The 22,849-nt window shown below is 62.9% G+C and overlaps 1 protein-coding gene across 1 annotated transcript in view; it reads left to right on the top strand.

The window, feature by feature from the left end:
• Positions 1-81: 81 nt before the first annotated feature.
• The window catches only part of LOC118255287 (receptor-type tyrosine-protein phosphatase V-like), a 50,692-nt gene continuing 27,924 nt past the window's right edge, over positions 82-22,849 (top strand). Inside the window, 9 exon segments of the mRNA XM_050715267.1 lie at positions 82-86; positions 5,981-6,378; positions 11,175-11,245; positions 11,247-11,310; positions 16,652-16,731; positions 17,835-17,898; positions 20,153-20,419; positions 21,129-21,398; positions 21,924-22,190. Coding sequence (XP_050571224.1) covers positions 82-86; positions 5,981-6,378; positions 11,175-11,245; positions 11,247-11,310; positions 16,652-16,731; positions 17,835-17,898; positions 20,153-20,419; positions 21,129-21,398; positions 21,924-22,190 — 1,486 coding nt within the window.

Below are 22,849 nucleotides of genomic sequence, written 5' to 3'. Positions count from 1 at the left end.
CATGGGGCCGGGTGGGTGGCATGGGGACAGATCCTGGTATGGTCACTGCAGGCTTTGCAGTGCCCGCTGATGAGCCCGGGCATGGCGTAAGCTGACGTCTGCTCGCACCAAGAGGAGGACGCCCACACTCTGTGCTGCGCAACATGGGCTGGTTTTGGGGGAGCCCAGACCGCCCTCCGCATCCCCGGTGAGCTTGCACCTCCCCAGCACGGCTGCTTTGGAGGCAGGAGAGCTGGGGCCTGTGGGTGAGATGGGGAGGGCTGGGGGCTCATGGGCTGCCCTCGGGGGGTAAAAGGCCCCAGGGGATGTCGGGCAGCAGAAGGCATCGCGAGGATGCTCAGAGACACAGGGTGCAGGGCCAGGCTCCCTGATCAGCCTCACTGCTCTGGCGAGGAAGGGAATGGCCCCGGGACGGCCTCCTCCATCCCACAGGGCTCAGCAGCTGTCAAGAGGAAACTGTTTTATCCAGGTGGTTGAGCAAGAGGCTTTGGGGTGGCCCAGCTGGAGGAGGGTGCCGGGGCTCCACCAGCACCAGCCCCTGGCAGGGAGATTTGGGCGATGTTGGGTCATGGCCGGGCAGCAGCGGGCAGACGTCCTCCTGCCATCCCCCGCTTCCCCCGCGAGGGGAGATGGCCCCAACGGGACAGGGGGTGCTGCAGGGTCAGAGCAGTGGGCACAGAGCGGGGTCCCAGATACCCCAGCAGCTCACGGGGGTCCCTGCAGAGAGCCAGACCCTGGGGACCCCTGCGGATGTACAAAGACAGGGAGGACCCCAGCATGGCCACGGCCGCAAGTTTTGGGAATGTGGCCGGGGCAGGAGCTATCCCCTGTGACTCCCCACTGCCCAGCAGCATTTCTGGCCTGGAGGGATGAGCGTTCACATGGTGGCAGTGCCACCACCGCCACATGCACCGTCCCTGTGCCCCATGCTGCGGGGGTGCAGGAGCTCCCCGGGAACCGAGGCACCATGGGCTGATCCCAGCGGATCCTGCACCTGCCCCCAGTGCCACAGGCACCCCTCCAAGCCGGGAGCAGCAGGCTGCGACCCCAACTCCGCCCCTTGCACGCCAGCCACGAAACACCTGGGAGATGCCCCAGCAAGCCCCTGGCACGCAGCAGGACCCTGGGAAGAGCCTCAGCTCCCGGCACCTGCACGGAGAGCATCCCCACCTCCCCGCCGGCATCCCAACCCTGCCCCGGGCACCTGCACTGCCTGCGGGCGAGCACATGCCCAGGGCACATAGTCACCAGGGCCTGGAGCTGCCCGTGGGGGTCCCCTCTCCGAAGGGTGGCACGGGACCATCGCCACTGCGCCCGCGGGCTGGGGGCTGCCTACCTGCTGCCCCGAGGCATGGGCTCCGTCCGGGCCGGCACAGGGCCGCGGGCGCCGCGCGTGTCGGTCTAACACCAGGGTTTGAAAGTGTTCAGGAAGCTGCTTATCAAAGGAGCTGCTGCCTCTGCCGCTTCCTCTCCCTCCTTCTCCCCCACCCTGCCTGCCGCCCACACACATACCGGCCACATCGCCGCAGCTCGGCTCCGCCGGGCTGCATGCAGCCCCAGCCCCGCTCCCCACTGGCAAACCCCCGTCGTGTGCCCGTGGACACAGCCTCGCTTCCCCCCAAATCCTGGGGTGCACCCAGGGGTGTCTCCGCCAGGGCCCGTGGGGCGCGTGGTGCCCTCTGCGCCCAGCCACAGCCTGGGCCAGCTGTGGGGACACGGAGAGACGGGTGGGAGCCTGGCCATGGGGATGGGGATGCTGGCAGAGGGTTGAGCGTGGCTTCACATGGCATTTTGGCACTGCCACGTGCCACCCTGCGGGGACTGAGGACGGGTCCCCCACCCGTGCCACACTGCCTGCATCCCCTCACACGGTGCTGTTCCCAGCCAGGGCGCAGCATCTCGCACCCACCGTGCCCAGCCATGGGTGACCTGGCCAGGATCCACCTGGGGGTGCCACCCGCAGCCCCTCTGCAGCTGGGACCACCCCAGCGGGGCAGGGAACGGGGCAGGCAGGTCCCCGGAGGGTCGGGCTCAGGTAGGACAGGTCTGCCTGCCCTTGGGCCGCTGCACATCCTTCCTGCGATGCCCTCAGGAGCTCGCTGCCTCCTGCCGCAGCCCTGCCACTCTTCCTGTTTGTCGTGGCCCGGGCTGTGCGCACAGACGCCGCTCGGCCCGTTTCCTTCCTCTTCTGCCCCCACCCCGCTGCAGCGGCCCCGCTGCTCCCCACCGGCAGCGCCAGGCGCAGTGGCCCAAATGCCTTTGCCGCTTGCCAGCCCTGTGGGCTCTTTTGAGATGCCAGGGGCCACCTCGAGCCCAGCTGATGGCCGTGACCCGGGTGTGTGGTGCTGGAGAGGTGCCTCTGTGTGTGCTGGTGTGTTCTGAGGAGCTCAAAGGGGTGTGAAATACATCGCCTTCGCTGAGGGTCGAGTGGACCATGGGCGATTCCAGCTCTCACTGGAGCTGGGAGATCGGAGTGCCCAGCTCCACAGCTGCCTCCTGGGCATGGCCAGCAGCACAGCCTGCCCTGCAGACAAGGCCACCAATGTCTGTGTCTCGTGAGCAGGTCCCAGGAGCCCAGCAGGCTTGGGCTGGACTCTGGGTCAGGCCCGAGGACAGACTGAGGGATTGCTCCCTGCCCCGTGTGGGATGCAGGAACTTGGCTGGAGGGGTTCCGAGATGGTAATGGGGACTGGTGATGGGGACCAGTGATGAGGACCGGTGATGGAGGCGCAGACCCAAAGGGTCCGGGGTGTTACCGCATCACCCACTGCTCTGGCCCAACACGAGGCACTCAGGCATGGGATCCCGGGTGTCCCCTGTCTGTGGACACCCGTGCCAATGCATTCGGGTCATGATCTGGGGGTTAGGGAACGGAGAGGTCTGTGGCAGAGCCTCGGAGGCCCTCCAAGGGGCTGTATGGCAGTGGTTTTATTTTCAGCGTGCCCAGCAGGAAATGGGAGATCTACAGAGCTGGTGCTTCGAGAAGGGATGCCCGGATTTATTCCTGAGTGGCACTTGCTGATTTCACTTGCATTTTCAAACTCCACTTGCATGGGGTCATTTTGCGCCCCGAGCATCCTCTGGCCCCATCCTCATACACCGTAAAAAGAGCAGCTCCTAGCTTTGGACTGGGGGTCATTCTCCCCCAAAGAGCCCAGCCAGTCCTCGCTCCCCTTTCTGCCCTCCGGACCCCAGCACAAACCTTTCCCAGCCACCCCACCCTGACCCACACACCCCAGCACCTCTCCTCCCGCTCCCCAAGCAGCAGTGTGACCCCACAGCCACCTGAGCAGGCACAGCACCAGCACCAAAATGCAGCTGGTGCCCCGCAGCCGTAGCCCCCCCAGCGCTGCCCTACCGCACCGGGGGCTCGTCTCGCTGCGCCTCCATCATCTTCGGGTCCAGGGCCCGGGCAGGGCTGGTCCTGCTCCTGCTGACACTGCTGGGAGCTCAGGATGTCCTGCAGGGCTTTGGAAATTTGCCCACCTCCTTCGCCGCCTAAACACAGCTCACGGGCTTGAAGGTGAAGCGGCCGCCTGGGAGCAGACTCCGTTAGCAGCGGCTGATCAGCTCCCAGCAGGGGCGAGGAGAAGGGCTGTGCAATCAGCCCGAGCATCCCGCAGAGCCAGCACGGGAGCTGCAAACAGCCGGCTCGGAGCCCAGCATCAGGGGGCTCAGCATCACGTACCCACTGCTCCGGGGCCAGCCAGCACCCGGCAGCCGACCGAAGCACCTCTGCAGCTCGCTCTTCCTGGAGGAAAAAAAAAAAAAAAAAAAAACAAAAAACCTCCCTCTGCTCCAGCTCCCTCTGCGTGAGCGCATTCCCAAGGACAGCCCCGGGCACCCAGCACGGCGGCGTGCAAACCTCTCACTGCCGGTGGGGCTGAGGGGCATGGAGCTGCCCCAAACCCTGCCCGGGACCCTCGGCATCCCCCTGCCAGGGAGCTGCTCCCGGGGACGGAGGGCTGGAGGCACGGATGCACGACCTTGCTCTGCTGCCAGCCGGTGCAGAGTTTGCTCCTGCCGCTGCCCGGCTCCTGCTGGAAGCACTTCATCAGTCGCTGCTCAGCTTTTTCAAGGCATCTGCTGCTGAACTTGCCAGCCCCTGCCTGCTGCGTCTCCTCAAGGAGAAGGAAGAGGATGGTTTATCACCTGGATTTATTGCCTAGCCAGGTTTTTTCTCTGAATGACTGCTGAGCAGAGCCACTTTCTGTTTGTGGAGTTAGCTGCTGTCCTACATCTGTTGTGAACAAGCTGAGCTTGGCTCCAGCTTTGCGTGCAGGCAGAGGCCAAGCAGGCGGACCACAAGCCCCAGCAGACCCAGAGCCGGTGCCACGGGGGGCTGCGTGGACACAGGAGCAGCCCCCAGGAAAGTGTCCTCCTGGTGTGAAGGTGCTTTGTAACAGCGTGCTTTATTCCCCTCCCCAAGCTCTCACCATTGCCTCCCAGTGCTTTTGGAGGCATTTTCAAACTCCACTTGCACGGGGTCGTTTTGTGCCCCGAGCATCCTCTGGCCCCACCCTCATACACCATAAAAACAGCAGCTCCTAGCTTTGGACTGGGGGTCATTTTTTTTTTGCCTTCCCGTGCCTCAGTTTCCCCCAGGGTGCGAGCTGCCTGCCCCTCACAGGAGGCTTGGCCCAGAGGCAACCAGCAGCAGCTTGCCCGAGGCCACGATGCCCACACATCTTCTCAGGAGGCTCTAGCCCACAGCAACAGCCTGCAAAACACCACGAGGTGCGTGGGAAGGAAGAAAACTCCCAAAACAAGAAAAAAAATAACCGCGACTCTCCATCCCCAGAGCACGTGGGACAAAGCAGTGCCCCTTGAAAGAAGGCACAGAGCAATCTAAAAGTCCTGCAGTGCTCAGATCCGGGCACCTGCGCCCCTCGGTGACCTCGGCACGAGCCCGGCCGGGGGCTGCTCCCCACGCTGCCTCCTCCTGCCCTGGGCTGTGGGTTTCTGCTGCTGGGGGGGGGGGCACGGAGCGTGGTGACCTCTCGCCGGGTGCAGGGGCCGTTATCAATAACAGGAAACGAACTTGTCAGGAGGGGCAGGAGGGAGAGAGAGACCCAGAAAGAAAGGAAGCGGTTAGAAAGCAGTCACTTCCATTTTTTGCTGCGAGACGGCCCGCGCCCACGCGCCGCTGGGCTCAGGGGGGGCAGAGCCGGCTTTCCACGACTTTATCTGGCCTGGGATCGGCAGCGAGCTCTTCACAAAGAGCTCACAGATCCTCTCCCAGCCTGCGATAACAGCTAGAGAGGAGAGAGTAAACCAGGGGCGGTTAAAAATATCCTCCTGGCAGCCAACGTGCGGAGCAGAAATCGGTGCAGCGAGTCAAGCAGAGGCCGCCTTTGTCGCGTTGTCCTGGCCGTGAGCTGGGCTTGTCCCAAAGTCCGGTGCCGTGGGGTGAGGCTGACCCAAGAGCAGGGATCCTCCAGCTCCCAGCTGCTCCTGCTGGGCAGGAGGCACCTCTCCTCCATGCAGATGCTTGCACAGCTCGCCCCAGTGGCCTCTTCCTCTTTTCTTGGTCGAACCTTAAAGCCAGGGTTTGTTGGATTTTTTTAATTAAGGCCGTGTTTTCCACAGCTTTCCATGCTGTTTTCTTGTTCTCTTTTAGGGTGTGGGGAGGTCAGCACTGGTGAGGCTGCACCTGGGGTGCTGGGTCCAGTTCTGGGCTCCCCAGTACAGCAGAGACATGGGCACAGGAGAGAGTCCACTGAAAGGCCACGAAGGTGCTGGAGGAGCATCTTTGCTTGGATAAAAGACTCAGAGAGCTGGGGCTGCTCAGCCTGGAGGGGAGGAGGCTCAGGGGCAGCTCCCCAAGGCCTGCACGTTCTTGCAGGGAGGGGACGAGGGGACGGAACCAGGCCCTTGTCAGCGGTGCCCACGGCCAGGCCCAGAGGTGCTGGGCACAACCTGGAGCCCAGGAGGCTCCCCTCCTTGCCCCAAATCCCACTGAGACACTCCCGTTTTGTAGGGCACATCCTACGGGCAGGATCTGCATCCAGACAGCCAGGACCAAGCGAGCTAAACGAGCACATGCAAACAAAACCAACTCCCTGAATTCCAGTCCTCGATCCCACACTTTGGCGCTGGGGTGCCAGCACCCGAGCCGGGCTGGTGGTGCCCTGAAACACATCGATCTGCTCCCAGATGAGGTCCCTGAGTCCCTGCAGGAGCCGAGCCCCGTGCTGGCAGCGGTGGATGCACTCTCCCAGCTCGCCGAGGGTGTGCTGGTGCAGGCAGAGGGCAGCAATGCAGAGAAGGCACCGACCGCGGAGCACAGCTCGTCCGGCAGGGCCACGCACGAGTGCCAGTACGTGGGCCTGCCTGCTCCCGAAAGCTGCTCCGTGTGCTGTTTTCTGGCCTCAGGACGTGAGGGTGCCCTGCAGGCACCCCCCAGTCCCCTCGGACTCGCTGCACCCACGCAGCCACGGGAGCACCCGGCGCACAGCTGGCGGTGTTGGGGGTTCCTCCCTGCTCGCTGAGGCTGGAAGCCACAAGTGCTTGGATCTGGAGGAAAAACAAAAAAAAATCAAGCTTTTTAGGTTCTTTTCTTATGCTGTCGGGGCCAAGGTGGGTCCCTAGCTGCAGGAGGCATGGCACGGGCCGGTAACAGAGGATGGAGCCGCGGGGATTTCAGCCCTGGAGGAGAAATCAAGGCAGCTGCTGGTGGCACGAGAGCCCCTGGGGCAGCCCAGGCATTTTGCCCCTGAAAGCTTTGCCTTGATGGCACTGGATGAGCTGCGGCAGCAGGCAGCAGGCCTCTCCATCACCCAGAGCCACCAAAAAGCTGGGGCCCAGGACTCGAGCCGGGGGCTGGCAGCGGGGCAGTGTGTGTGTTAAGCCCAACTGGGGGCTGGCACCGTGTGTGAGAGCAGCAGGTCGAGGCCGTGGTCCCTGCACCGTGCCCCTCTTTTGGTCCCCTGGTGCATCCCTCTGCCCCCTCTGCCTTACGGGGGATGCTGGTGGGTGGGTGAGAGGGGGGGTACCCAAGGCTCACCAGGCGAGCACCCACAGGGCTGGGAGAGGGGTCGGGCATAACACCATGGAATGATTTGGGCACAAAGGGACCTTAAAAGATTTAATTCCAGCCTCGTGGCACCTCTCCATCCACCCCTCTCCTCAACAGTGGTGGGAGAGGGACACAGCCCCCGCAGGGATGAGGCTGGTGTCCTGCTCGGTGGGCACTGTGCCTTGCAGGGGGCTTCTCCTGCTCCTGCACAGACCCACAGCAGCTCTGCCTGCCCCCCTGCAGGTCTCCTGAGCCCCCCTCCCGAGGTGGAGAGTCCCCAGCGAGGCTGCCTCAGCTGGGCTGCTCCGCTCTGGGGACTGGAGACCCGCAGGGACCCGCATCCCGCCGTGCTGGCTGGGTCCGGACCCACGGGTGCTCGTGGGAGCCCTGCAGACAAATCTGGGGCAGAAAAATGCAGCAATGTCTGCATATTTCTCCATTCCAGCAACGGCCTTGTTTATGTTTCCTTCGGGGTCAGGGATGGCAGAGCGTGCACGGGCCAGAGGAAGGCCAGATGTCTCCTGTCTCCCACGAGGAGCCGGGGCTGCTCTGAGCAGTGGCGGCCGCCCCGCGTGTCAGCGTCCCCTGCGCCTGCCTCCTCCCGGTGGGTCACAGTCCCCGGGCGCCCACACTCGCAGGCAGGCTTTCAGGCCAGACTCTGCCAACAGCCTTTTTCTTTTCTTTTTTTTTTTTTTCCTTCCTTTTTTTTTTTTTTTAAAATAATGCTCAGCAACGGAGGGGAAAGAGGATGTTTGTCAATGGAGCACATATCTGTGCCTTTCCCTTGGGGCCTGGTGGGCTGGTGCCATGCCCAGGGCAGTGAACAGCTGAGGAAGAGGTGGGTGGGGATGAAGGAGCCGGGCAGGGGGCTCAGGGCTGGGGCTGAGGGGTGGCAGCATTCAGGCAGGGTGCCCTTACCTGCAGCACAGCAGCCAGCAGGCACTGGGGGGCGAAGGGATGGACCCAAGGCAGGAAGGACACCAAAATTACACGGGGCTCTGCTCAGGACCCCATCACACATCCCTGCCTCTGCCGCTAACCTCGCAGCCCCAAGGGCAGCTGGAGCTGGCCCAGGAGGAGCAGGGGTGGTGGGGATGGAGGGGCTCAGAGCTCCTGGGGACCAGCAGCAGCACGATGATCCACGGCAGCAGCGCAGCACCAAGCCCCTCCTGCACCCTGCAGAGCAGCGCTAAACCCTCGCTCTCATCCCCTCGGCACATCCCCAGGGTCTCACAAACACCCCCCATGGTTGGGGTTCCTAAGCAAGTGGTGCTCATAAACTGTGCTCATGGTATGCTTTCATCCCAGAGGGGAGAGAACAACGCAGTGTGCTGCTGCAGGACTCTGGTAAGGGTCCCGCTGCTCCTGGAGCCGATCTTTCCCGACCTCTTTCCCTGCCAGACGTCCCCCAGCAGGGACTTGCCTCCCCGCTGAGGGTCTGCTGCGGGACGAGTCCTCTGCCCTAGTGGAGCTGGAAGAGCTGCTCAGAACACAGGAAAACATTTGACCAGGAAAACGCAGTGAGACGTTCCCTTATTCTGCAATGTTTGTTGTTTTAGGCTCTCCCCACCAAGTGGCTCGAGGCGAGCAGCAGCCTGCCTGCTGCCCCCGAGCCCTGGGGCAGTCCCAGACCCCCCCCAGCCAGCCCGGCCTGGCCTCCCCACCCACGGCAGAAGCAGGACAGCGTGGCGTCGCGGCCCAGATGCCAAGCTCGCTGCTAATGAGAGGCCAGGGGTGACGAGGAGTCTCGGTACAGCACCCTGACACCCCGTGCCGGCACTCTGCCCGCTCTCCGCCCTCCCCTCCGGCAGCGGAGCTGCTCCGCTTCCCCACGCATGGGTGGTAAACTGAGGCAGGGCAGGGTGTCTCCGCTCAGAGGTGAAAATAGCTTCCGCCAGAGCTTTGGATGTGGCCGGGTTCTCTGCACCATGCCCCCACCCAAGGCAGGTTGGTCACCTCCATGGGCACATTGCGGGGAGCCACCGGGCAAGCAGGGCTGGGCTCCGTGTGGCTCTGCGAGAGCCTGGGGGTGCTCCAGTCCTCCTGAGTCAAGCAGCAGGAGCTCGGGCTGAGGGGATAGAGACTTCTCGGGGCTCTGGAGGAAAATATCCAGCAGGCAGTGGTGGAGGAACCGACTGGGCATCATCCCCCTGCGACCGCCTCACCCCTGCTCCAGAATTGCAGCACCCACCGGGTGAGGCAAAGCTGCCAGCAAACCCTTAACAACCGCCAGCTGCGAGCCCAGCACCATGTCCAAGAAATATCCCAAGAAACAGCTTCTGGGAGGGAGAAAGCAAAGTGCCTCTGCCCGCTGGGATGGGTAAAAGCAGCCTGGGGACCAGCCCGGCTGGAGCCGTGCCAGCCCCAAATGTGCGCCTGGCTGGGGAGGGGGTCTCGGGGAGGGGGTGCAGCAGGGCACGGGGTGGGGATCCCTGTGAAGAAGCAGATCTGCCTGCCTTTGGGGGCTGGAAGCGGAGAGCAGCAGGCGCTGCTGGCAGCCAGAGAGACAGGCTCGTGTTGTGTTTGGCTCTGGGTGCTGCCAGGGAGAAGCCAAGGAGCTGCAGAGGGAACTGCTGCCAAAGCAGCAGCCGTGCAGCGGGGAGGGAGCACCCCTGGGTGCTGCACGGGGACACGGCACCGCCGCGGCGCAGGGTGAGCCGCGGACAGGCGGTGCTCCCATCACGTAAGGACCAGCTCAGCCCTCGCACGGCCCCATCCTGCACCCGTCTCCATGCTCTGGGAGCCTCTGAGGTGACCCTGCTATGGGGATGGGTGCGAAACGGAGCCTGCCGGGGTCCGGCACTTTGTGGGGTGGGCTGGTTGGCAGCTCGGTGCGGTGGCGGCGATGCTGGCAGGGGGACGAGCAGGAGGGAAAGCAGCCAGGAAACAAGACGGGACCTTGCCCTGCCTTTGCCCCGAGCTGCCAGGCAAGCCTCCTGCCTGCGGGCATGGAGGATGGGGAGGTCTTGTGTTTACTCCTCCAAAAAAGAGACCTTTCTCCCTGAAAACAAACCCTTTTGTGTGCAAATGCAGCCGTCTGGCAGGTTTGTTCGTATACAGGAAACTTTGAACCAAAGGGCCGGGGCTGGTTTCATTTTGAGGTGAGTTTTTCAGTTTGTGGTGGTATTTGGAAACTGAGATGCCTTCCAAATTTGGAGCCTGTGTTTTTGCAAGCTGCTGAGCATGGCCGTGGTGTCCAAGGCTTCCTCCTGTCCCTCCCGTGCGGGCAGGCTGGTTTGGACAGAGCCACTGTCGCCGTCCCTCTGCCTTTTCTCTGCAGAGCTTTGCCAAGCCGGGGGTGAGGGAGCTGCCGACAGGGACGGGCGCCTGTAGTGGGAGGGCTGAGCCCCTGTGCTGCAGCTGAAACAGCCCTGGGGGGACAGGGAAGGGGCAGAGGCGGACAAGGCAAAGCCCCCCTCGTGCACCGCACAGCGGATGCAGGAACTCACTGCTCCCACGTGGGGCTCAGCCAGGCTGATCCTGCCAGCAGCCCAAGAGCCCAGAAACATGAGCAATGTGAGCTCCAGGCCTCGTTTTCAGCTGGGGCCATAGGAGATGGGTGTCCTCACGCCCACCTTCTCCTGCTGCATCCATCGAGATGGGCGAGGGACCTGCTCCCTGGGACCTGCTCCCAGGTCCTGGTTTTCCTCTGCTCACCAGGGTGGGGACCCCACTGCCCTCCTGGATGTGCTTTCAGCATGCCCTGCACCTCCGGGGCCAACTTACTGACTACTCTCTCTCCACCTCCCCCTTCTAGGGGGGCTACGAGGCAGCAGGGGCTCTCCCCGTGGGCCGGTGCCCAGCCTGATGGCACTCAGGGCGGTGAAGACATGCTAACCATGGCCCGCAGATATCCTCAGGGCTAGAGTCTGGATGCCTGCACTGCTCCATCACGGCCTCGGGGCTCTGCCTATCCCTCTGCAGTAACGGCACGAAGGGACACTTGCTTCCTCCAAAGGTCCCACGGCGCAGTGCCCCCAGCGCCCACGCTGGTGCGACAGCCTGCAGCACGCACGCCGCCCTGCCACCCAGGGGTGCGGACCCCTGAGTCACGGGGCCACCACCGGGGCCACCTCCATCCAGCTGATCCCTCCTCCGTGGCATCCTGCAGGCTCTGGCAGAGGCGCTGGGCGAGCCCAGGCGGGCCTTTCCCCAGACCAGCCCAGGCTTGAGCGTCAGGGCTGTGCACAAGCGGGAGTAAACAGCAAGCATGAGCGCGCGGAGCCACCGCCGCGCACGCCAGGCTCGCGGGGACGGGATGCGGATCGTGCTGGGGATGGCCACCAGCAGAGGTACCAGTCCTGCTCCTTTCCCCCTCTCCTTTGCCAGACGTGAATGCGTCGGGATGCGTGCGGCGAGGAAGGGAGCGTGGATGCTCCTGTGCTTTGGCACGGCACGGGCAAACCCTGACCCGCAGACCTGGGGTGGGCTGCAGGGGATGGGGCAGGATCCATGCGTGTGTACCATCCTGGGGAACTCCTGTCCCATCCTGGGGAATTCCTGTCCTGCCCTGGGGATCTCATGCCTTCGTTTTGCCGCACGGCGAGGTGCGGGCGGGCACTAGGAGCTGCTCACAGTGCTGCCAGCAGCGCCTTCCTGGCCCTGCGAGTGGAGGTCCCGGCAGCACCAGGCACCTTTGTGCTCTGTGTCTGCCCTCAGATTTGCATCCCAGGGTGGGAGCAGAGCCCTGTGGGGCTATTGGCGATGGTTTGGGAGCTTTAGGGGGCTGACCAGGTGCTGCCCTAGCGCTGCTTGCAGCGGGAGCGTGGCACGCACTCTCCAGGCTGCTCTGAGCCTTCCCCGCGTGGTGTCTCTCACCCCAGCCAGGGGAAGGGGACTTCTGAGCCTGCTCAGCCCCAGGGGAGTCACCCACACCCCGGGAGGGCAGAGCAGGTCTACCCGGCTCCGCCAGCTTGCTGGGCGTGCTCTGAGTCACCCGCAGCCCTGCTCTTCCCAGCTCTGCAGGCGCCTGGGTGACGCCCGCAGGCATCCCAGGTGCTGCCGCCGGGTCTCATCGGTCACCGGCAGCAAGCGGGGGGAACGCGGAGCATCGCCTTGCTCAGGGGTCGCTCCTCTCCTTGCCTTCCCGCAGCCTGGCCAGCATCCGCGTGTGGCTCTGGGTACAGCTGTGCCCTGCACGTCCCTGCTGCCTGCCTGCTCTCCTCCCCTCTGCGGGATGGGAAGAGCTCCAGGGCTGGCAATTGTGGGGCGGGAGACAAGCAGCAGCACTGGCAGGGCTCAGCGTGGAAATGATTAAACACCTGCGGGGGATAGGAGCAAGAGCATCCCAGTGCTCTGCAGCTCAGGGTCCAAGCCCTGCGGCGTGTGAACCTTGCGGAGGGAGGGGTCCCAGCGGCACCTGCATCCCCCAAGGGCTCCGTCCCTGGGAGCAGCCGGTTCCCCTCGTTCCTCCCTCGCAGCCCCAGGCAGCACTCAGTGTCTTGGAGGTGGCAGTGGGGAGAAATCGTGGCCTGGGGCAGCCCACAGTGCTGGTGGGCACAAGGGGAGACAGGAATCAGGGAGACAGGGATCAGAGGGATGCTGCAGCCAGGCCGAGGCAGGACAGGAGCCCCAAAGCTGCTCCCAGCTTGATCGTGGTGGCACCAGTGTCCCGTATAACTGGGCCATTACGTGACACGTTGTCACAGGGCGCCAGAACGGCTGCTAGGCATCCTGCCGAGGACGTGATGGCAGAGCTCACAGGGAGCTCACAGAGGGTTCCTCCGTGCTGTGACAGCTTCGCTCGTGGCATGATGCTGGGCAGTGATGTGCAGGGACCCTCCTTTGCCCATGCCCAGCCTCGGGGGTTTTCTCACCGTGCACAGACCCTGTGGCACCAATGCATCCTCACGCACGTGCTCTGCTGCACACCTCCATGCTCATCCTCACTCCAGCTGCTGCTCCCACGTCTCCAGAGAGGCTGGGGGTGAGCTCCTCTCTGCTCTGAGTCTGGCACGGCACAGGGGGGCTGCCAGGAGCATCTTCAGACCAGGTCTTTGCCACTGCACTGCCCCTGCCGTCCCTCTGCACAAGCAAGTGAGCTTTCCAGTGCTGGGCGTCCCCCCATCCCCCTGCTCCTTGCGGTAGTCTTTGCTGCTTCACGGAAAATGTGATGACTCGGCAGCCCCTGAGTTTCCAGGCCTGCTTCCAGCTGCTGGGTGGAGAAACCTTCTGCAGTTGTTTTTGGGTCTGGAACAGCTGAAGGCTTCGCTGTCGGGGGGACCGGCCGGGGGCTCTGGCATCCCCAGCTGACAGCGGGCTCTCTCTGCGCCCTCGCCTGCGGTGGCACAATGGCACCGGGGTGGCCACGTGGAGGGCAGTGCTGGCATGTAATGAGCGGCTTTTTCCACCCAGCACGGGTGGCTGCTGAGCCCCACGGCGCCGGGGACGGGGCCTGGGTTTGGCTCCCGGCAGAGCTTCGGGCCAGTTTCCACCGCAGGCACAGCCCAAAGCCCCCAAGCTCGGCCCTGGCTCGCTGCGTCCCTGGGTTTAAGTCGATGGGGCTGGCGAGGACGTGTCCCCAAGGCCAGCGGGCTGCCAGCTCCGCTCACCCTGTGCGGGGCCACCAGCACCACGCAGAGGCTGGGGAAGCCACGGGGCAGCCGCTAGGTCTGGAGGCTCGTCCCCACGGCGCGGGCAGCAAGGCACGGCGTTGCAGGCGTCCCTGCTCTGCTCCCCAGCCTGGAGGCCAGGACAGGCCCGTTGGTTCCCAAACAAGCCAATACCCAGAGAAACCACCTTGGGGGTGGAGTTGTGTCCCCCCCAGGGGGCTGTGGCAGCAGTTGTTGTTTTCCAACAAGCACCTGAGATGCCACCTCCCCCATCTCCCTTGCAGCTCCGTCCCACCGAGCTGGGGGCAGCCGGGTGTCCCTGCTCGCTGTCCCCACTGCTGGACCCTCTTTCCTGTCAGAAACCGAGGTCTGGGCCCCAACTCTGTGGCAGGCAAATGCCGTCACTTGCACCAAGGAGTTCCTCAGCCCGCAGCCCTCTGGTGTGCCCAGCCTCACCAGTGAGATGTGGGCACCTGGCTGGGCTCTGGCACCGTGCTGCTGCACGGGACGCACGTGCTGGTGGGCAGGGAAAGATTTTCACCCCAGGGATGGATGCAGGGAGGACCAGCCCTCAAATCCATGCCTAACTGCAAATGCTGACATATTCCCTCTGATCTCACAGTCCCCAGCAGCACCCAGCCCTGCAGCTCGCCCTCGTAGGGCGCAGGACACGGAGGGCTGGGACACCAAACCTCGGGACCTAGGCAAGGCTCCCAGCCCCACAGGGAGCACTGGGCAGGGCAGACTCAGCCTGGCTGGCATTTCCCAGGGCTCCACGTGAAGGGGTTCATCCTCCAGCTGGCCTGGAGCAATCCGGTGTGCTTTGAAGCTCAATGAGCTCCACCTTGAGTCTGTAGCCTGGGAAAATCTCCTGTCTGTGCCACAGCAGGGGGCACTGCCTCCTGTCACCTGTCCCAGACACCGGGGGATGCAAAATCTCTTCCCAGGGTTTCCCTGAGCCCTTTGTCCCCAGCCGTGATGTGGGGTCATCCCTCCTCAAGCCCCCATGGCAGGGCAGGTGGGGAGCTCCACCAAAAGCTTCTTTGCAAATGCACCAGGGGCCCGGCCAGTCGTAACCTCCAGGCTCCCACCCGGGGCCCCCTGGTAATCCTGGCAAACCCTCACTGCAGCGGGGAGCTCCAGCCTCCTCCCAGCTGGCTGCAGCCACTGGAAAGGGGCCTTGGGAAACAGTCCCCAGCCCACTGAAGACAGCAGCAGCCAGCCCCGAACCCCCTCTGCCCCAGTCCAGCCAAGTGTCTGGGAGATGCCAACTGCGGTACCTGTGAGCGTCTGCCCTGTACTCAGCCGCTGCCAGGTTTCCTTCGCATAGTCCTGCCTGCAGATTTTGGGATGGTCTCTGGGTGTTGCCATTGCTGCAGGGAGCAGGATTTGCCCAGTGGGGACTCCAGCCCGAGGGCTGACTGCTGTGAGCAGGCATGGATGGCCCTGGAGGGACTGGGAGCTGCCCCTGGGGCTTCTCCTCCTCCCAAAGGGGGTCTGGGCCTCTGGCTGTGACCACGGAGCAGGACTCCTGGTGCTCCTGGCACTGGTCCCATTCAGCCAGGACCTGGGGAGCACAGAGGGAAAGGGACCTGCATGCTTTGTCCCCGTTCCCAGCTGTCCGCATCAGCCTGGGGGCTTTCAGCAGGTTTGGGGATGGACCCGGGGCTGGAGATGGGTCCTAGTCCAGGGAATCGCCACCTGCTTTGTTCTCAGCTACTTGCAGGGGCAGGGGCTTTCCCACATCTTTGCCCAAGCTTTGGGGGTCGATCTGGCTCTCGCAGGTTCCACCTGACAAAGCTCCAAGTCTCTGGGGGTGGGAATCCTCTGTCCTGGGGCCAGCTGGGGGACATGTCCCCATGGGACCCCATCCTGAGAGCCCAGTGGCTGACAGCGACCGGCACGGCTTGAATAGCCCCCACTGGTGGCCACGCTGGCTACTGGGACAGACTCCCACGGCCACACAGACTGAGCTGGCCTCCGGGATGGATGCATCCCTGAACCTCTTCCAGCGCTGTCCCAGATCTCCAGCGCTGATGTGAAGCCAATGGCATCTCCGCTCTGAATCAGGGCTGGCACCCAGCCACGCACCGCACAGCCCAGCACCACACAAAGCCCCGCGCATGGCTGGGGCACAGCGTGCTGCCCCTAACAGTGCTGCAAAGCATGGCTCCGACAGCCCACGAACAGACAGGGCACAGCTCAGAGCCAGACAGTCCCTCAGGACGGCAAAGCACGGACCGGGCATCTTCACATCCCTCTCACTGTGTGTGCACGCCCCAGATCCCACCCGCCTGCTCCTGCTCAGGGCATTGTAACGGAGGCACACATCGCCCAGCTCACCCAGCACAGCCAAAGCTCTCCTGCCCCATCAGCTCCCCGCACAGAAATCCATGCATAAACAGCTACAGGATGCACAAACGTGCTTTGCACAGAGATGTCCAGCACCCGGACCCACGCGTGTGCCAAAGTCCCCTCCAGCATCCAAGCCCAGCTGCCAGAAGCTGCGGGTGCCCTCCATCCCTCCGTCCCTCCCCTTGCTGGAGGCTGGTTTGGGCACTCCCTTCCAGCGCAGAGCCGCCATCTGCCCTGTCCTGTCTCCTCCCCTCTCCTCCCCTCTCTGCACCAACTCCCACAACTCTGCACAACTCCTTCTGATGGCCAGGCAGTGCTCCAGGCGTGCAGCGACCCAGGCACGGCGAGAGCCCCTGCTCCGAGCCCCCCGGCCAGCCGCTCCCTGGCCGCAGCACACACACCCTCACACGAGGAGGACAGCAGAGCCACCGCAGAGGGACACTGATCCGCGGGAACAATAGCAAATGCTCACAGCGAGAGGCACACACACACACCCTGCACTTCTCCCAGCCCGGAGGCTCTGCTCCTGCCCAGGGACGGCTGGCAGCGCTGATGTGCGACATGCCGGCACGCATCGCCTGTCCCCACTGATGCCATCCTGTCCCCTGAGCTTGGGGGGCATGTGGGGATGCAGCCCCTCGCTGCCACGGGAGAAGGGGCTGGCTGGGGACAGCCGCTGCTAAGAAGCCCCCCCACCCACCCAGCTTGACATCCCTCTAATTTGCAGCCACCCTGGTCCCGATGAGACCACCGCTTCTGCCACTGCTCGTCCTGTGGGTGCCGTGGCTCCTGGGAACCCTGGCAGAGGTAAGCCCTTGTTTCTTGAACCCCCCCCCCGTTTGTCTGTGCAGGCTCCTGGCTCCAGGCTTGCTGGCAGCAAGGGGCTTGCATAGTCCTACCCCGCTGAGGAATGACGGCATGTTTCTGGGCTGCCTCTTCCAGCCGTGCAGCTGCACCAAATTAGCGACGTTTGCAATTACGAGCTGGCTCTTACCTCCGCTCCCCCCCCTCGCCGTGCCCTCTCCCTGTGCCTGGGACCAGAGCGCGTTCCTGCTGCCATGGCTGCGTGGCTGCTGGCCCCAGGAGCTGGGGCTGCCTGCTCAAACCGGGGGTCCCCAGCCCCTTCACCCCCCTCCACGCACACCCAAAGCACCACAGGCAGGGGGGGAGGACAGAAATGAGTCAGCCAGCAGAGCCAAGGGGGAAATAGCTAAAGAAAGATGATTGCTCCTCCGCGGCTTGTTGTGGGACAGGGAGTGGGCAGAGATATTTCCTTTAATGTGGAGGGAACTAGCCTCAACCTAAAGCAGGGCACACCCTGCTTGCTAGCAGCCTGTGGGGAGACGGGTGTCCTGCCAGCGTGCTCAGCACCCACCGTGGTCAGAAGGGTGCTGGGTGCTCCAGTCCTCGCGGGCCAAGCCCTCGCCTTGCAGCCTGCAGGGGATGGCAGCTGGGCTGAGGTCTGGGGTCCCTCCGAGCCCCCCATCATCACAGGGAGGGATGTGGGGACAGTGAGATGGCCAGGGCCTGCCCAGAGCTCGCTTGCTACCCAGACCTGCCCCTTGTACTCTGGCTGTTTTGGTGCGGTGTCCTCACCCTGTTCGCATGGCACTGTGTAGGTCTGCAGTCCCAGGACCCAGGCAAAAAGCCAGGGCAGCTCACGAGCTATGTCCGCTGAGTCTGTCTCCCTGCCTTGGCTGGGGGGGCATGGTGTGATAAGTGTGCTCTCCTGGGAAGTGGGGGGGTCACAAAATTCTGTGGGGTCATTGCCCCAAATGCTGTGGCTGGGTGGGACCCAAGCCTGGCCAGCCTGAGCCCTGCCCCGACACCATGCACTTCTACTCGTGCTGGGTCTCAGCTCTGGCCACCCCACCTTGGCCGTGTCTCACCGGTCTCCTTCTGTCCCCCAGGGGGAGGGATGCAATCGGACAGCGCGGGCTGGGGCAGAGGGACAGGATGCACCCAGCGACAGAGGTAAGCCGAAGCAAAGGGGTCCCCAGGCTGCAGAGGGTGGTCTTGGTGCCCAGGAGCAGGGAGATGAGCAGACGCCTTGGAGTTTGGAGTAGCTTTGTAAATTCGCTGCTTTAGACTTATTGTGGGCTGCAGATCATGACCAGGGAAGGGGAGGGAGCCAGCCCCATCCCCTTCCAGCAACCAGCCTCATGGCAGCCGCAGGAGCTCTTGCAGCAGAGATGAGCTTCAGGGGGGCAGCGAGAGAGATGGACGAGGCTCCGAGCTCCCTTCTCCCCACAAAGCATCAGCAGCAGGGGCACAGCCGTGGGTGCCCTGCACGGAGCCCCTGCAGCCACCCAGGCAGGATGGTGCTCCCTGCTGTGTGCTCACAGCCAGCACAGTCCCTGCACAGCAAAAACTCTCCCAGGTGACCTGCAGGCACTGGTTGGGGCATGGGATGGACCGGGACGTGGCCCTCGGTGGTGTGGTTAGCAGAGCTCATCTACGGGGTGCGAGCGGTGTTGTGATCACAGCCTCGGGGCTGGAGGATGTGCCCGGCGTGTGTTAGGTGTGGGGTGTTTGCACTGCAGAGGTGAAAAAGACGACTGCCAAGATGAAGGCAGGCAATTCAGGCTGTCAGAAACCTGAGCCAAGCAGACAAACATGGGTGGAGAACTCATACCTTCATGAGATGACAGGGATCCCGCAGTGAAAAGCCAGCCCTGCACGACCCCTGTGCAGGGTACAATCCCTGTGGCTGTCCCTGGGAGGAACCAGCCCTGCCCTCAGCTCCCCAGCCGCATCCCGCTGGCCCTTCCCAGCAGCCTGCTCCCAGGTCTGTGCTAAAACTGCCTAGGGCATGTGCTCGAGGGCCTTTCCCAAGGAGCTGGCCCAGGCTACATGCTGCCCTTGTGGCCGTCTGGTTTTCCCATGTGCACCCATCCGCTGCGTGAAGCTCTCCTCGGTGTGGTGGCAGGCACCAAATGCATTTCCTGCATTTCATTGCATGAAGTGGAAATTGCTTGCAGTTCTGAGAGCTTCACACCTCCCTAGCTTTGTAGGAAGGGCACACACTGCACCTGAGCAGTCCCAAAGGTGCTCTTGCCCCTGGGGCTCACCCTACACCGCTCTTTGCTGAGTAAAGGCAGCCCCAAGTAGCTCTCTGTGACAATAGCTGCGCTTGTTTAGAGCTTTTGTGCCCTGCCAGGTCACAACTAAGCCTGTTACAACATGTTGCACATCATAAATTTTAAGTGCTAATTCTCACACAAATGCCTTATTAGCACTCAAGCTGCTCTGATGTTTCCCAAAGGCTGAAAGCCATAGAGAGCTCGTCACTTGAAGCAAAGCTGGGGATGGGGAGTGCGTGGCAATCTGCTAGCAGAGGCACGGAGAGGCAGAGACGGAGCGTGGCGGGGTCCTGCTGCCAGCTTGGCCCCGACAGACAGGTTCTGTCCAGCTCCTGTTCGTGCAGGTGGCTCCTGAGCAGCTCTGAGGGTGGGGATCCGATGGCAGTTTTGGCCACCGACCCAACAATTAGCCAAAGCCCCGTGTGCCACTTCCTTGTCCCCAGACGCACTCATCTGGACGCCACAGCACCGGTCCTGCCGCCGCGGCGTGCTGAGTGTGCTGCTGCGGCAGGACCGAGGTGGGGACACACCTGGGCAGGGCACTGAGCAAATCCGCGTCCCCTCCCCATACACAGCACCCTGCTCTTGCCCAAACCCACGTCCCCTCCCCATCCGCAGCATCCTGCTCTGCCCCTGACATCTCGGTGCTGAGCAGGACAAAGCACAGCAGAGGCCGCTGAATGGCTGGCACCGCGAGCTTTCAGTGCCCAGCACTGGTGACTCCCACTGGGCACTGGTCCATGTGGGATTGGTTTGTCCCCAGCTTTGGGTCTGGTTCACCTGGGTGCTGCGGAGACCTGGGCTGGTTTCTTGGCTCTCCCAGCCCAGGTTCAGTTCAGCTCCACCTCAGCTGAGGTCTCAGGGCAGGAGCCTGCCCCTCTGCTCTATCCAGCCTGCTCACACTGGCCATGGTTTTGCTTCTGCAAGCTGGGCCCAAAGCACTTCAACATCAACCAAGAAAATCCTGTAAGGTGAGGAGCAGTGCATTACGCCTACTCAGGGCAACTTTTCTGCTACAAATGTGGGGCTGTCTGATTAAAACAAGTGATGGCCTGAAGCCTTTGGAGCCCTTTTGCAACGGAAGAGATGCTCAGGACCTCTTTCATGTGGTGCACGGGGTTTTCCATACCTTCTTGCTTCTGCAGGGATGTTTCTGAACCTCAGTGTGAGCGACCGCGGCCGGTCGGACTCCCTCCTTCTCTCCTGGGATGAGCCGGAGGGGGGTGCCGAGGGATATTTGCTCGCCCTCTCCTACCTGGGGTCGGGCACACTGCTACAGAACGGATCTGCGGGACCCAACACCACCAGTTTCTGGTTCCACGGGCTGACCCCTGGCACATACTATGAAGTCGAGGTGACAGCCACACTTGCCTGCATGGACACCGCCAGGGAGACGGTCACAGCGCAGACAAGTAAGGGGTTTGCTTGGGACTGCAGACTCAAAGGGTCTGCGTGCTCCCGCCGGTGATCGCCCCGTTGTTTCGGAGGGTGTGAAGCACAGGGCTGTCCTGTGAATCCATGGGGAGGTTGGGCGCATCCTCACAGCTACAAGGATTAGGATTCTTCCCTGATCCCCAGGGCCCAGGGGGTCGCTCCCGAATCCATGTGGAGGGTTGGTCCTACCCTCGCACTTTGAAGTTCAGGCCACGTCTCCTGGGATAACACAGCTAGTGATGGAGCGAGCTGTGATGAGGACTCTGCAGAGAGCTGAGGGCTTGCAAGAAGTCATGCCTGGAGGTTTAGGAAGAGCTATGAGGAAGCAGCATCTGCTCCAAGGTTTGGGGACATCTCTGCCAGTCATTGTCAGTCACCGAGCCTTGCCCTAGGCCCTCCCTGGCTCACGTCAAGGAGCTCGGGGAGGACGGAGATAACGGCAGCATCTCTGGAAGGTCCTTGTGTAAATCAAGTGCAGGTGAAGGTAGAAAAACTGTGAAAAGACAGCAGGGCTGAAGGAAAGGGCTTGGCCAGGAGAAGGGATGGTTTCAGACAGCTCTGTTTGGTTTCAGACAGCATCTGTCTGATGGTTTCAGACAGCTCTGAGGGTAGGTCTGTCCCACCAGCTGCTGAGCAAGCTGGCAGTGAGACAACCAGCCAAATCCATCCGTGCCACGTCTGATGCAGGTCCCTCACCCGTCCGCAACCTGAGCCTGAGCAGCAGTGGGAGCTCGGCCGCACTGCACGCCTCCTGGGAGCACGCCAGCGGGCAGTGGGACGGCTACCACCTTGCCCTCTACCACAGCGACTCCCAGATGCTTGTGAGAAATGTGTCTGTCCTGCCAAACGCCTCCACCTTCCTGTTCGACGGGTTGCTGGCCGGCAGCGAGTACGCCCTGAAGGTCAGCACACTGGCTGGACCCAGCCAGGCCAGCACCAGTATCCACCAGTGGACAGGTAGGGAGGGACTGGTTTGGCAGGAGGGGTGTAGCACATGTGCTGGTTGGGCTGGCCAAGAGGGGGAATTGGATTCCAGGCTCGGGATGGGTATCTTGTGTAGGGTGGGGAACAGCCGGGAGCTTTTTGCATCGCTGCTGTGTGCTGAGGGAGGCAGAAAGGGCCACCAGAGCCACCAGTGTGGCAGGACCTTACATATCCGTCCTGCCTCACAGGACCCCACAGCTCGGGTTTCTCTGCTCTGTGGCACCATGGGAGAAGGGCAGCCGTAGGAAAAGGCTTTGGCTGGTGGGAGCTGCAGGGACGTTGCATTATCCGGGCTGCTGCAGGCTCAAAATGTCCAAAGGGAGCTCAGGAGCCCCACAGCCCACCTGGGAGGGGACACAGGAGAGACAACCCTCAGCAGACCCCTGTCAGACCCGGAGGGCAGCTGTGGTTGTAGAAGACCTTGGTGGGGGGGTGAGAAGGGTCGGGGGAGCCCCCAGCCCTCCTGTGCACTGCCGAATCTCACTGCTTTCCCCCCAGCACCCTCCATCCCCACCCAGCTGAGGCTCAGCCCTGGCTCCAGCACCAGCCTCTTGGCCTCCTGGGCAGGCGCTGGGGGTGCCGCCTGGCTGCACCTCGTGCTCCGCAACCTCCTCACGCAGACGGTGACCAAGACCCTGTCGGCCAAGAGAGGTCTCACCAGCTACACCTTCCAGCACCTCCACCCCGGCACCCAGTACTGGCTGGGGCTGAGCGCTGTGGCCGGGCCCTACACCGTGGAGGGGCCCAACGCCACGGCCTGGACGTGTGAGTAATGGCGGCCTTGCCTCCTTGCCTCCGGTCCAGCTGCTGAATGTGGAGGTCTCCTGCCACAGCACTTTGTGCAGAGGGCAGTTCTTCTGCTTGGATCCGATCCAAAGCCACCCCAGGACCCAGCTCTGGGGCCCTGTGGTGGCAGATAATGGGACAGGGAGCCCATGGGGCTGGGAATGTTTGGCAACACATGAAGCTGGAACAAGCCTTAGGGAGCCCCAGGGAAACACAAACACCCAGTGCAGGGGAACCACGGGCAGAAAGAGACCTGCTGTCAGGCTGTGACGGAGGCCAGGGACTGCACTGGAATCATAGTGTCCCTGAGGAGGACCATGGAAGGGCCAGAGCCTCAGGAGATCCCACTGGTGGGCAGTGCAGCTGGGGCCAGGCTCCTGTGTGCTGTGGGGCTGTCCGACAGCACCCAAGGAATCAGTGGGCAGGGGACAGCTCTTTAATTGATTTGAACCGGAGATTTCTGGAGGGATCTTTGGTCCCCTTTCATTGCTGTCACGAGCATGTTTTGGTAGCACCTGATAAACTTACCCTGATGGATGCTCCTAATGAGTCGGGTGCTGTACAAACAGAGCCACAGAAGCCAATTCTGGTAGATAAAGACTCTGAGGGTAGTGCTCCCAGACCCCAGCCAGTTCCCT

Source organism: Cygnus atratus, chromosome 24 (assembly GCF_013377495.2).
Source record: "Cygnus atratus isolate AKBS03 ecotype Queensland, Australia chromosome 24, CAtr_DNAZoo_HiC_assembly, whole genome shotgun sequence".
Classification (NCBI taxonomy): domain Eukaryota; kingdom Metazoa; phylum Chordata; class Aves; order Anseriformes; family Anatidae; genus Cygnus; species Cygnus atratus.
This window is presented reverse-complemented; position numbering and strand designations above follow the sequence as displayed.